Source organism: Festucalex cinctus, chromosome 3 (genome assembly GCF_051991245.1).
Source record: "Festucalex cinctus isolate MCC-2025b chromosome 3, RoL_Fcin_1.0, whole genome shotgun sequence".
Classification (NCBI taxonomy): Eukaryota; Metazoa; Chordata; class Actinopteri; order Syngnathiformes; family Syngnathidae; genus Festucalex; species Festucalex cinctus.
The window spans coordinates 20,567,580-20,582,007 of record NC_135413.1 but is presented as its reverse complement, the minus strand read 5'-3'; the positions used below and the strand labels follow the sequence as shown (position 1 = coordinate 20,582,007).

At 39.2% G+C, this 14,428-nt stretch overlaps 1 protein-coding gene across 3 annotated transcripts; it reads right to left on the bottom strand.

Annotated features, from left to right (window-relative positions):
• Window positions 1-10: 10 nt before the first annotated feature.
• On the bottom strand, window positions 11-14,300 carry LOC144015997 (Fanconi anemia group I protein-like). 3 transcript variants are annotated; one of them, XM_077516563.1, is made up of 37 exons: window positions 14,121-14,300; window positions 13,957-14,029; window positions 13,710-13,840; window positions 13,320-13,473; window positions 13,154-13,211; window positions 12,489-12,530; window positions 12,269-12,392; window positions 12,104-12,189; window positions 11,905-12,037; window positions 11,743-11,820; window positions 11,522-11,658; window positions 10,304-10,484; window positions 10,134-10,221; window positions 9,654-9,784; window positions 9,510-9,580; window positions 9,248-9,362; window positions 8,311-8,433; window positions 8,018-8,086; window positions 7,837-7,938; window positions 6,046-6,243; window positions 5,795-5,916; window positions 5,554-5,715; window positions 3,949-4,128; window positions 3,701-3,867; window positions 3,555-3,625; window positions 2,735-2,851; window positions 2,609-2,660; window positions 2,408-2,535; window positions 2,243-2,308; window positions 2,064-2,160; window positions 1,756-1,940; window positions 1,420-1,476; window positions 1,275-1,334; window positions 1,102-1,170; window positions 619-714; window positions 437-538; window positions 167-356 (listed from the first exon to the last, which is right to left on the bottom strand). In XM_077516563.1, the coding sequence occupies exons 1-37, from the start codon at window positions 14,211-14,213 to the stop codon at window positions 294-296; spliced, it is 3,981 nt and encodes a 1,326-aa protein (XP_077372689.1). In that variant the 5' UTR covers window positions 14,214-14,300; the 3' UTR covers window positions 167-293. The 3 variants fall into 3 exon arrangements, 2 of the variants coding, with proteins under 2 accessions (XP_077372688.1, XP_077372689.1); XM_077516562.1 differs by having other exon boundaries at window positions 11-538; XR_013282822.1 differs by lacking the exons at window positions 167-356; window positions 437-538; window positions 619-714; window positions 1,102-1,170; window positions 1,275-1,334 and having other exon boundaries at window positions 2,023-2,160.
• Window positions 14,301-14,428: the final 128 nt, after the last annotated feature.

The window sequence follows — 14,428 nt, the reverse complement described above, 5'->3', positions numbered from 1 at the left end:
GAACATCATGATATATTATAACAGTTTTAATGTCAGCCATAGGAGAACATCCAAAATATGCTAAATATAGTGTTTGTCCGTAAGTGAACTAATAACAGGACAAAACATTAATATAAGAAATGTGCTTTCAGGTGAAGCCTTGGACATCTACCAAATAGTTGACGTCACCAAAGGCTCCCTCAGTAAAGGAAGACAAAATCTTATGGAGCAGGCAAAGTGACATTAGAACACGAAATGTCTGGAGGCTCATCAACATATGCAAACAGGAGATGCTTGTAATCAAATGGAGCAGCTCATTGTTTCCGCTTCCTCTTCTGTTTGGGTTCTTGAGTCGCTTCCACATCTTGTGACTCGCCCTTAAAGGACCAGAATCAAATGCAAACGCTGAAAGCAGGTCGGGACAGATGGATGCCCCTCGTGTGGCGATGACGCTTACCTCCACGGTGTCATCCTGCTCCTGCAGGGCTGCGTCCAGAGTAGCAGCATTGATGCGGAAATCTCTCGAGGTGCTCAACTTCATGTATTGCATCAGATTTACCTGGACAATGCACGTTGTTGAAATTTGCTCATTTTGTTTTCTTTTACATTTTTTTTTTCTCAATAGACATTCACACGTACCTTTGACTTCTTTGAGAGTGTGATGATGTATTTCTCATACTGTTCAATGCTGAAGATAAGGTTGGGAATGGCCTTTGTCTGACGTAGAAGTTTTGCCTACCCAGGAAGTAAAATGGGTGTATTCATACTTTGAAATGTACATTTTCCAGTAAGTTTATACACATTTATAAATAAAAATTAAAATGTGTTATAAAATGTATGTATCATGATATATAGAGATGGGCTGGGCAGAGTTGTCGCACCAAATTTTGGGCCCCCCCATCCCTAGTGTGTAGTAATTGGGAAATGAAGCTTCATGAAGCACTGGCAATATATATATATATATATTACTTCACTCGATTGTGCTCCTGGTTTAAAGCTAAAGGCAATAAATGGATTACATTTCCACTGTATCTTTAACCCAAAAGTGCCATCTAGAGGAGTCAAAAAAACATCACCAGTGCTTCATGAAGCTTCATTTGTCCATCACTAAAAGATGCTTACAGTGGCAGCAATGTTCACTTCAATCTTCTTTTTCTTCTTGCCTGCCCCTCCAGCACTTGACTCTCCCCCCTGAAGAGAATTAATAAAAAACATTTATCAAAAGTGTTTATTAAACCACAAATGGTGCGGAAACTATGCGAAGACTGGTTTTGGGAATTTGTATCTGTTTGCACCTGAACGTATGTGATGAAAAAGTAGCATTGTGGAGTCAGATGGGAACCAGAGAGCTTGACCTGCATTGGCACATAAAAATAAACAAAATAAATAATCATGCCATCGTCTGTAGTGCAAAACTCATACATTGTTGCCAAGACTCACCAGCTTCTCAAAGCGTGAAGGTAATTGACCACTCTGAATGGCACAAACTTGAATGTACTAAAAATGGGAAGAAAATGCATTCATATCAAAATGGATACAATACATCTAGAATTGAACTATAAAAAATAATTTCAAACTAAGATGGGGAACTGTGGAAGCATCCTAAATGAAAACTGTTTTAAAATGTGAATTGAGAATTGAGGTCAACGTTAGGTTCTTATTAGGAGTCAACCTTCAATTTAGTAGCTTTATTCTTATTCCCATTAATTCCAAGTTTTGAACTGGTGCAAATTCCCGGAATGTTGCAACCCTAATAATAAGTAAACAAATACACACATATTTAACTAGCGTGGTGAGGATGGCGTAAGTGCGACTCAGCACTCTGAGCAACGTGATGGTGCAGGTTCCGAGCTGCAAAGCGGTCTGGACCAACTCGTTCAGTGCAGTCAGAAGGGTTCCAAGCTGCAGTGTCACTGCTTTCTCCGCAGGATCCTGATGACCAGCAGACTGTGTAGCTTCGTCTATTTGGAAGAAACATAACAAAGCCCCCATCAATGTTGCTGTTATTCACAGACAAGAACACATCCATGGTCCACCCTTAACTGTAAACTTGTCAGTGAGCATCAGTGTAAAAGCCTCCCTACCAGGGCCCGATTTGTCAGAAGCCATCTGGCTTTTCTTTCTGCCAATAAGCCAGTCCACTTCATCGAGCACCTTGTCCACTTGAGACAGGACCTGCAGCTGCAGTTGGAGATAACAAACATTCTATTCTGACAATTGAATGACTTCAGAAGTTGGAGGACAAAATAAAGAAAGCACTTACTGCTGCTGTCGTTGACGTTTTCATTTTGACAATAGCAAAGTGAGACTGCTTTTCTACCTCGACATCCTGGCAAGAAAAAACAATATAAAATGAAGCTGGTAATGATACTGTGCAATGTGCGTCCATCCATTTTCTAGACCTCGTCCTCACAATTTAATGCCGCACCTGATCAATATCTCCGAGGTGGCTATGGATGTCCTGACAGAGTTCGAGCAACAAGCTGGCGGGGCTCTTAAAAAGAACATGCAGGCTGAAGAGAAGTGAGAGCAGCCCCTTGGACAAAGCAGAGTCCTCTAAAAACAAGGAGACGTTTTAGTCCAACCCATCAAAACTAAGCCAATGAAGCTCGCTGGTAGTTTGACTCACCAAAATTGGTCTCCTTGCAGATTTTCACTGTCCATGTGATCATCTGAGCAAACTGTTTATTTGATGCGGATGTTAGTAGACCAAGTACGTATTTGTCATATGAGCATTTCATAATTGCATACGTGCCTGTTTAGAAGAAGGTTTTAGCTGGAGTGAAAGCACACTCAAAATATTGACCAAAAGCTGAGCTTCTTTGCTGTTAAATTCCTCCTCTCCTCCACTCAACTGGGTAAATAGCGCTCTCTGTTGACGAGAACGAGAACAATGGATAAACAGCGTACATGTTCAAACAATACATCTACTGCTGAGCTGGATCTTAACTCATTCACTTGCAGCCATTTTCACCGAAGCGACCCCCTTCGCTCCCGGATGTTTTACTGGATTTTGACTGATTTTGCAAGGCCCACAGAATATAATTAGAGTCTCTTCTTTCACCAAGAAAAAACATATTTGTATCTGTTTCTGTTTTTCAGCAACTAGCAATAGAATATAGCTAAGTTTCATCGATATTCACATTCCACCGTCAAAAAGAGCTTGTTGCAACATGGCCCTGCTGATCTCTTATACCTTGCTGCCCTTTTTTTGTAATAACTACCATTGCTTTAAGCCACCTGTTCATGTCAGAAGCGACATCAGAGCCTTCTTTCTGTATGCTCTTGCATTAAAAAAAACAAAAACGTATAAAGACGTTTTTGGGAGTGAAGGACAGAGCATTAAAAACGTTAAAAACGAGCATTAAAATTATTTTCCCGTTTTGGGGTTTGAATGAGTTAATCCTGCTGACTGGGCGAAAAGCTGGGTATAACATGAACTGGTTACCAACCAATCACAGGGCACATAGAGAGACATTCACACTCTCATTCACATTCACTTGAGTCTTCAATTAACAGTTTTTGGACTGTAGGAAGAAAATCAAGGAAAGCATGCAGAGAAGAAAAAAAAATACCTGAAATTGACGGATGTAACAATACTTCATCTGTTCACAGTCTTCTGGCTCAGCAACATCCTCCGAGTTGTCTAGAAGATCGACCGAATGCAATGGAATGACTGCCGACTGTTCATTCATTTTGAGTGATTGTGTGCGAGTCTAACCAATGGATGAGAGAAGCTTGGTCATCTTGTCCGGGTAGCGCTGCTGGCAGGCAGTGAATATCCCAAGAAGACCTTCCAGGCTCAATTGTGACAGGCTGGACCGCTTTTCTTTCTTCCCAGCATGCTCTGCTGCGCCGGGGACGTTGGTATACCGCCACATCAGCACGCTGTAAAACGGTCAGCACGTTACAGTTGGACATTCTTGGTGGACAGATCTTCCCCAGATAATAGAGTTGCAGGATTCCTACCTTGCCATTTCACACAAGAAGCGGAAAGTCAAATCTGAACTTTGGCCATCTGGGCCATCTGTAACTCCGTTATCTTCCAGCTGCTGGATCTTGTGCACAGCCACGCAAAGCGCATAACGAACAAATTCTCCACTGGAGCGCAGCACGGTGAGCGCTTCCTCTCTGCTCTGGGAGTTTTCTCTGAAAGCCGCAATAGTGCATCTTTATTACCTCCGCCAAGGACAGTCTGTTTGTTTGTGTGCAACTTCCTTGCTATGCCATAGTCTATCTCGCCTAAGCTAACGCAGGATCAGAGTCAGAATTGATATAGAAAAACACTTCTGGGCCATAAACATCAAACAATACAATGAAAACAGTAACTACAGCAGTACCTGAGCATGCCTTCTTGTGCAACTTGACAACATTTTATTCGAAACATCACAATGTGACCTGTTGTTGGTAATAGGTCATCTGAAGCGTTATTCAGCTAGAAATCAACTGTTTTTTTTCAACCATTACTGATAACATCCTGCTCCTCCACACCAATACGATAATAACAAAACAATAGAACAAAACAATTCAATACCACTTCTTACAAATGTAGCTGGATCGGAGGATGACATAAAATAAAAGTGGTCAACATAAATAAATAAAAATAAACATGAATGGAGCCTGCAACTGACATCTTAATTACAACGTCATTTCTATATCCTTTCAAATAGATCAACATTTTATCACATCATCCATTTATATAATGTACAGGGTTATATGACATTTATTTTCCAATTATTGTTTTATTAGTTTCATTTTAAAGATTAGTATTTTAACCATAACAACGTGGGTATGAGGGAAGATACTTCCAGTATCAAACCGCTCTAGCACTCACTATCGAATATTTTTAGAATTGATTGATCTATCAATTATTCAATCGATTAATCGAATTCATTTTAATTTTGCTTTAATGTCTATTACATTTTACATATTCGTATAGTGATTTAAAAAAAGGGGGGGGGGGTTGGTTGATGTTGTACTATGTTACAGGTTCAGTCATTGTTTTCCAAAGTAAAAACAGATGTTTGCAAATGTTTTATTTAGATTAAAAACAGAAGATAATCAGTCTTCTTTCTTGAAGGGCTTCAGAGATCAGTGAGCAATTACTGTTGATATGTTGAAATCACAGAATACTCAATTAAGCGCCCACTATTTGAGATCTCAGTAAAGGCTCTAAATTGTTGTCGTTATTATGACCACATGAGTAGCCCGCGGGCCTGTTCTAAAAATAACTCACTATTGATGGAACATTCAAATTTTGTAGGAATGTTGTAGAAGTCATCATTTGAAAATGTGAACACTGGCAGAGATTAATACAAATAAAGTGTTGCCTAATGATATTTATCTGTTGCCTAATTATTGTAAAAAATCATTCATGTCTTGTCATATATGACTATAATTAATTATCAATAATAACATAATATTAAAATGTATTAACCTAAACAAATTTGTTATATGAGAAGTGTGTGTAGCCCTTCAAATTAATCAGTACCCAACAAGTAGCTCAAACTTTCTAAATGTTGGATGACTTCTGGTCTTGACCACAAGCGTGGAATACATAATGAGCATACTTACCTAAAGAGCGCAGTGAGCAGAGTTGATATAAAACCCATTGAGAGTAAACTTCGAGGAATCTTGCTTGAAGGCTGCCGACCTTTTCCGGATTTCTCCTTCAGGATTTCACACAACTTGTGGTAGCGGTTAAACAGCTCCAACAGCTCCTCAAAGGCCCTTTTACTAAAAAGGTCATAGTTTCCAAAAGTGACATTTCCACATGATAATTAATGTAACACCAAAAACGGGAAGTGACAAATACCTGTAATTGCCTTTGACAAAGTTGTACTCCAAGAGGACCTCATAGAGTCCTATCACCAGCACAGCATAGATATTATTCTTCACACCAACACTGGATACAGTGGAGAATTCTGCCGACTTGTCCTGATGAAACAGAATACGGCATTGCTGGGACGGTGAGAGGTAACTGACTCTTGCCAATCAATGCCAATTTGGTTCATAATAACCATTTTCATTTGTAGCATAATGTTTGAAAAAGATATGCGTGCGTACCAGTTCAAAGTCTTCCATTTCACTTTTGAGCATGCGTTTTGTGATGCTCTCTAGTATAGCCTGTAGCTCGGACTGGTATCCCTCATCCTCGTCATCATCATCATCATTATCATCACTGTCGTAAGCGCTGATTTTGGCTGATCGACGCATATTTGTAAGCCACAACAGGCACTGTACGGTACAGCATACCAGGTGGGCCTGAGATAGAAAAGGATTTACATAGGAGATACAGAATAAATTACATATTAAGGCTTCTATTCTTTGACATGTTTACAATTACGCCCAAACTACTATTTTTAGAACAGCGCATGGGCGTGGCCAGTTGATTTCCGGACAAGAAACACAGCCAGAGTGTATTCGTACAAGCCAAAACTTGTGAACTGACTCGCTATTTCACCATAATATACTTAACAGACGGTTACAACCCACCTCTGCTGCTTTGGTGTTTGCCGGTATGACTGGCGATGTTGTGACCGGGATCGAATGAATGCTAGGTTCAAACATGTACAATTAAACGGCAGTGATTTTCACAAAAATGTCATCCAAGACACCTATATGTGCTCTCTACATTTCGACAGTGGAAATGGTCCAGCAGCTGAAAATCCAGACCCAATATTAGTGACTGCAGGTATGTTTATCGTCTGTGTTCTCAGCGTTAGCCTTGCTAGCTGCCTGCTACAACATGCTAGCTACTATACATCATGGTGTAAATACACCAAAAATACCTCGAGTTTACCTGTGAAAGCCACTGCTGCTTAGATGAGAAAATGAATGGATCAGCGCTATAGGACCCAATGCCTACAACATGCTAGTTGATCAGTGTCACTAAGATGTGAGCGGTTACTGTGTCACCATGCCACTTTACCAAAAGTAACTAGACAGAAGTAACAGCCCAAAGTTAGGCTTAAAATCTTCAAATGAAAATCGTGACTTGAATGTGTTTCGTTTTCATGAAAATTAGCGACCCACATGATGTTAGTAGTCATCTAGACTGCACCAGAGTGCCAGCAATGAATACAGTATACAATAAATTTTACCTTTCTTCTAAAACTGCTTCTTTCTGCCCACTTTGAGGTCTCTGCATGTCAACCACTGTTTAGGCTCGGGCTGGGAATCTTTGACTGTCCCCCGATTCGATTAGATTACAATTTTTGGGTCTACAATTCGATTCAGAATCGATTTTCGATTCAAACGATTTTCAATTCAAAATGATTTGATTGACAAATGATTTCTGCTTCAATTTACAGATATGCACAACATTGTCATGATCGACTCCAGTCTGCTTTGCAAGACAAAATGACAAATAGAGACAAAGTTTTTTGTTTGTTTGTTTGTTTGTTTTTTGAACATTTATTAATTTTGTATTGTGGGTGCCTTTTTCCACAAAAACAGCATGTGGGCTACAACTGCCGTTTTCCCTTCTTCTTCATTTCTAATTTAAATAAAATCGATTTTTGGATATCAATTTCGATTCGATTCGATTAATAAATGAGAATCTCGATTCTTTTATGAATCGATTTTTTGGCACACCCCTAGTTTAGGCTGTTCCAAAGTGTGTTTGTCGATTGAACCATGTTAAAATTTGACGCCTGGGACGTCGTTCTCTTCCGAAATGATGTGTACACGTGTTTCCTACTCTGTTATTTTTTGTCCGACTCATGCATATTAATAAGGAAAATGTGACCTCATTTGAGATCAACCCTATTGTCCGTTCACCCACTGGTCAGTGATCATTTATGACCAAAAGCAACTCAAAAACAGAAAATCAGCATCACTAAAACTCAACAGTACCAGAGGCTCCTGAAGGTGGATCTGTTCTCCGTTCGCTGTGATACACGGATGCAGTTTCACCGGGGGCAAGAGATCTTGTTCGGGTTCGTAGTATCTCTTCAACTAGGAAACAACAAAATGTGTAAGCAAAAAAAGAATGCATGTAACATGATAAGAAGGTCAGAATAGTAGACGTTCATACCTGTGAGAAAAGCGTCTGCATGATGGAACTTGCAAGTTGGGAGTTTCGGCGAAGAACATCATAGAAGCCCTGAAGAACACGTCCGTCAAAACGTCACAGTCATAAAAAGGTAGACTTCTTTCACATTTCTTTTACAATGTAATGGAACATTATGTTTTTGTGACTTTTGGCATGTCAGGGGTCAATGTAATGCCACATGCTCAGGTTTTCAAATACAAATCGCTGTCCATCCTCATGGAAAATGTATTGGCAATAACATGAATTGGAAAAAGGCTTTGAAGAGCAGCACAAACCTCATAGAGCATAAGGCGCACATCAGCCTGTTGGCCAAGACAACGTCGCAGGCTGCTCAAGATTTCCAGACAGAAGGCCTCATTGGCAGCAGCGTTATATCGAGAATGAACATCCACTTGGATCTAGTTGGGTTTACGGGAAGACAGTTGAGCATCTGTCAGAAGTCAAGTCATGTACCAAATATACACTGTGCATAGATTATTGTATTTCGCCTTTATTTATTATGATATAGCTTTCACTTCAAATACTTTCAAAGAGACCATAGTAGTATGCATTTTTTTTCACATTTTAAGGGTTATCGGGTCTCTTGGTGATGATTGATAACATACTGTCCATAGTTAAGAAATTCAGCAACATAATTCAAGCACGTTCAACAATTTCAGGCAGTAGTATGAATCTGATCAGTTGAAAACGCATATGAAATACTAGGGGTGTGAATTGCCTAGTACCTGACGATTCGATTCGTATCACGATTCACAGGTCACGATTCGATTCGATACCGATTAATCCCGATACGAATGGTCACGATTCGATACCGATTAATCCCGATACGAATTTATAAGTCGATTGTTGCGATTTTTTTCCATTCAAATTTAGAAAATACTATCAGTAAATTTGTACATGTACACTGTAAGATTTGTATGAATATATTTATCTAAAACTTGAGGCTTATAACCGTGAGCCACTGTACACAAACAGTTTGCAATCTGTTTCACATTTGAACAGCATTAAAATAAAAATATTAAGGCTTAATGTGCCGTTCATATAACATTCTTCCATGCTCAAGGTGTGAATCCTAAAAAAAAAAAGAAAAAAAAAATCGATTCTGCCGATTATTGAATCGATTCGAGAATCGCGCGATGTAGTATCGCGATATATCGCCGAATCGATTTTTTTTAACACCCCTATGAAATACTGTATGAAGGAACTACAGACTTGGCTGGAGGAAATGGTCTGGCTGCATTGGCTGGAGGCCAGGCTGCCCAGCACTTTGAAGTTCTTCAACAGCAACAAGAAGCCAGTTACAGCTGACTTCCGTCCATCCAGTTGGCTGGTAAAGAATCACGACAGATTTTTAACGAGGAGATGCCCATTCAGTCTTTTGCGCAGAAATTACACAAGCCAACACCAAAGTGAAACATATGGTGACTATGGCTCAAATGGGCAACAAAGCACAAAATGGAATGTGTTCATATACCTTGAAAACATGGCCTTGCGGAGAACCAGAATCAACGCATCTTTCATGGACATGCTAACCTTCAGCAGTGGCTGGAAGTCAAACAGTGACAACATTTTACGCGTGTTTTTGTGTATGTGAAGGTCTGCTGTGTGTATTTCATACCTGGAGAGCTTTTAGAAATCCCTGCACGGTGGGTAGCGGGAGGTATGACAGATGGTCAAATGTCTCGGTAACCTTGGAGGATGACTCCAGCAATATCATTGGAGCAGAGGTTACAATGTCTGAGAAGAGCTCTGAAGACACAGCACATTTTATTTTAAGCACTACACTTAACAGCCACAACATTATGCACTTGCACAATATGAGATTGAATACAACTTAGACTTAGACTTGACTTTATTGATCCCTTTCAGATGGCTCCCTCTGGGAAATTTACATGTCCAGCAGCAATAAGAACAGATCATAAAATACAAAAATAATTCAATCAATCAATAAATAAGGTTATTACACCAGATTGAATTAATATTAATAATAATAATAATAATAATAATAATAATATCTGTATCAAAAAGAAAAATCTTCCTTTCCAAAGGTGACAGTGTAATACATAATGATGTGGAAACTGAAAAGTGGAAGTGTTACCTAAAAAATGATTGACAGGTGAGGCGGTCTTTGTGACCAGTCGATTCAGAACTTGCTCCAGTATCTCGCCTCTGATTGCCTCGTGCATCTTGCAGGGCAAAAACACATCAGAGTAAGAATGTACAGTAAACAAGGACAAATACTGTATTACAAAGAAAACGAAATGTTACCTTAAAGCCCTGGAGGAGCACTTGACCTCCAAGCTTACATGCCAGCTGAGTTGGGGTCCGAGCCACAGTAGCAGAACCTTCTGTTGTCTTTCCAAACGGTCCGGGTTTGGGTCCAAATGTATCTAGGAGAAAGAAACCGAGCTGGACCAGACCCTGGGTCACATGATCCCATCCAAAGACACTGCACAAAAAGACCCATACAAATATTTTTGTTTGTTTGTTTTTTTACTACAATCAACTATTTTTATACTCCATCCATGTGAACATAGCAGAAGTGTGATTGCTTGTGACCGAATTAGAAAACACATGAGGCAGATTTGTGAGGTTGAAGCATGGTTAGAAAAAAAAAACCATCACACCCACTCAAAAAGTCACTGGAACTGAATGGCAAACATACAATTTGGGAACAGTGTAAAAAGTTACACAAACACCTGGGAGGTTGCTGAGTATTGGAAACGCATCTATTTCTGAGCTGCTTGGGGCAATATGCCTAAAATTAACACAGAGAATGTCATAATAAAAGAAGGTCAGAAAGGACTCCACATTGGGAGGTGCATGTGGTCCTTAAATGAAGCAATTTAGTTCCTCTCCCCATTTGTCACCACATTTCTAGCGCACATGATTTCATTGCCTGTATAGTTAACATAAGGTAACAGGAACAGATTACATAATTCATCCATACATCAATTCACTGGACCGCAAGACCCAGGGTTTAAAAAAGGGTTTTAAAAAAAAAACAGGTAAAAAAATAAAATAAATAATTGATATTGAATCGATTTTCCTTTTTTGAAAAACCTGACTTTTTCCACTTTAAGACAAAATAGTTTATTTTTTTACATTTATATTTACAATTATTGAGTTAGAATGATGAAAATATTTTCATCTCATCCTTGCTGTGTAAAGTGATTAGAACACATGTTACTTTCATTAATAAACTAAATTGTTTAAACAGTTTGTGCCGCCGCAAAATTTCCTGTTTGTGCAGTTTTTGCCATGTCCAAGAAGAATTGATGTTCTATAATTAATCAATTATTGAATTAAGGTGAAGTGAATCGAATCGGGGAAAAATGGTAATCGAATCAAACTGAACACTTGTGAATCAAACGAATCGATTGAGGAAATTAGAATCGATGCCCAGCCCTACGCAGACGTTCGACACAGAGCAATTTGTAGAAATGCATATAATACAATGAACACATGAGATGTAACTGCTCACACCTGCTCTTCACCGTGTCCAAAATCATCTCAGCAATTCTACAATGACCAGGCAGGAGGTCCTGCAGGAACTTGGACCCCAGCAGCAGCTGCTTATCTTTGAAGCCCTTGATAATTGTCCCCTTGAAAAGTTCAAACACCTAACGAATACAAAAAAATTGGGAAAGGTAATGAATAAGCAGACAAGATGAAAATAAGGAAGGAGTGCCGCAAGCACTTCTGACCTGCTCCTCATAGCGCTGGATGCGTGCAACAGAGAGCAATAGGGCGACACTGAAAGGGCAAAGGTCCCCATATGAAGCCTGGTAGAAAAGAATGATTTAAGACATCCATGAAATGTATTCATTAGATTATGTATCAATTTCAGTAAGTGCCACATGAGGTACCTTGACGTTTTTCAGGAATTCTCTTCCAAGTTCATGGTCAAGCCTCACAGCAAAAACAATGTGGAGGATAACAGTGCCCTCCACGTGTCTTAATTGGTCTTGTGGAATGGACTGAACTTCCAAATCAGAGTTCCTGAGAGAGGCAAAACAAAAAAGTTGTTTAACATGCAGTGCCACTTGCAATGCTGAAATCACCCACCCTCCTTTATTCTGCTCCTCTTGCTGGTGAAGGTCTTGCTGCTTAAAATAACTGACGATTCCATCTAGGACTTGTTTCTTGCAACCCTACAAGGTGCAGCGCGGCCATTAAGAACTGAATAGAGGACTTCATTGCAATACATACCTGTCACACACGTCTTTCTACCTTTGACGATAACAAGAGCAACTGATAAACAAGTGGCGGAATCTCTTGCAGGTCGGCCTTGCTGAACATCCGCAGCACTTTTTCCACCACGAAGCGCAACTCATCTGATGACAAGGGCACATCCCTAAAATGAAGCGGATGCATTCGAAAGGGTCAGAGAGCAACTTTGATCATGTTGGTAAATATTGATAAAGCGAGAAAAACAAATACTGTACTTTACCTGAACATTGTGGTCAGGTGGATAACACATTGTGAGTCCCATCTGCAGTATAAATACAAGAATGTATGGTAGTTAGTTTAAACCAAAAGTGTAACTGACTAGTCAGCCTAATCAAATTGCCACTGTTAATTAACATGTTTGTGCACAGTAGGGGTGTTAAAAAAAAATAGATTCGGCAATATATCGCGATACTACAGCACGCAATTCTCGAATCGATTCAATAGGCAGCCGAATTGATTTTTTTTAACAACCATTTTGGATGGAAAAAAATATTCAACAAAACGTCTAACTTTCACACCTTAAGCATGGAAGAATGTTATATTAATGGAACATTAAGCCTTACTATTTTATTTCAATGCTGTTCTAACATGAAACATGTTACAACCCGTTTGTTAAATACAGTAGCTCACAGTTATAACACTGAAGTTTGAGATCAATAAATAATAAATTTTCATACAAATCTTAGTGTACATGTACAAGTTTACTGAATGGTATTTTCTAAACTGAGTAAAAAAAAAAAATCGTAACAATCCATAAATCCATATCGGGATTAATCGGTATCGAATCGCATCGTGACCTATGAATCGTGATACGGATCGAATCGTCAGGTACTAGGCAATTCACACCCCTAGTGCACAGGGTTTCTTTTAATAAAAATAGATCACCTGCTTGAGCAGAGGCTGTTGATCAGCTGTTTCTTGTATTGCTCACCACTGAGCTCACCTGTAGTTAAAAATAAAATAAAAAAATATGACAGAAAACATATTTAAGAAAAATGTGTGAATCGCATGTACTGTGTACTAACATTAAGCATCCACTATTTGTACTAACCTTTGCCGTATGTCAATGTTTCACAAGCTGCCATGGCAGTAAGTACAGTAGGAAATAGTTCCAATGACTTGCCATTGCCGATTTTTCCTGCCTTGATTTCTTCAACAAATAGCTCTGCTAGTTTTGCAAGAGAGGGTCCAACCAGAGTGTGTGTCTACATTTACACAACAGGATCGAAATAAGAAATAGAAAAATATGTACAACAGCTAGTCTGGTGCAATTAAAAAAAAAAAAACACTTAGCAAATTTGGTAATGGATAAAATAAAAAGTTTCCTCAAACATTATATTTGACGTGAAAGTGTAATGCTCTTGTGCAATAAATTACTACAAATCTAAACCTTCACTTTATCAATAATGGACAACAGCTATATTAATACAAACTTTTGTACCTCCAGCATGAGCAGTCCAATGATATCAGCTGCCACTTCACTTTGGAGGTCACCAGACTCACAAAGAGGGATGCAATGTTGATAAAGCAGCAGTCTGCGTTTTGACCCTTCAGTCGAACCAGGTGGCGAACCTAAAATAAAATGAGAATGACTAAATGACAACAAACTACACTAGGGTGCAGATAAGAAACGCAAATGCTACATAAATATATTATTTAACAACACTCGCATAAACAAATGATCTTACCTTTGAATATGGCTTTAATAATTGTGCCAATCGTCTTGCCCTTTAGTGCACTCTTGGTAATTAGTGTAGTCAACTGAAAACAAAAGAGTATTTTTACATTACGTACCTGGTGAGCATTAGAACGATCAATGCTGACTGTGTAATTGTCAACACTGCCTAGTTACCTTTCCTTCCGTGAGGGAGGACAAGTATTTTTGAAGTTCCCCAAAACTGTCGCCATCTGATAAGGAAATAATTTTGTCTATTTCAGCCTTCATGGTAGAAAGAAAGTGAAGAGATCAGTGAGCGAGCAGGACGACGATGTAAACAGTCCTTTCCCAACCTCCTTCCTTCCAGGAGCATATTTCCCGCCAGCAGCGAGCACTTCCGCTTCCGCTTCTGTTTTCGCCAGTGGGTTGCCATGTTTCAGATACAGTGTCCTGCAAACGCATCATTTCAAACCTTATTATATTCATATTTGAATACAATTCAA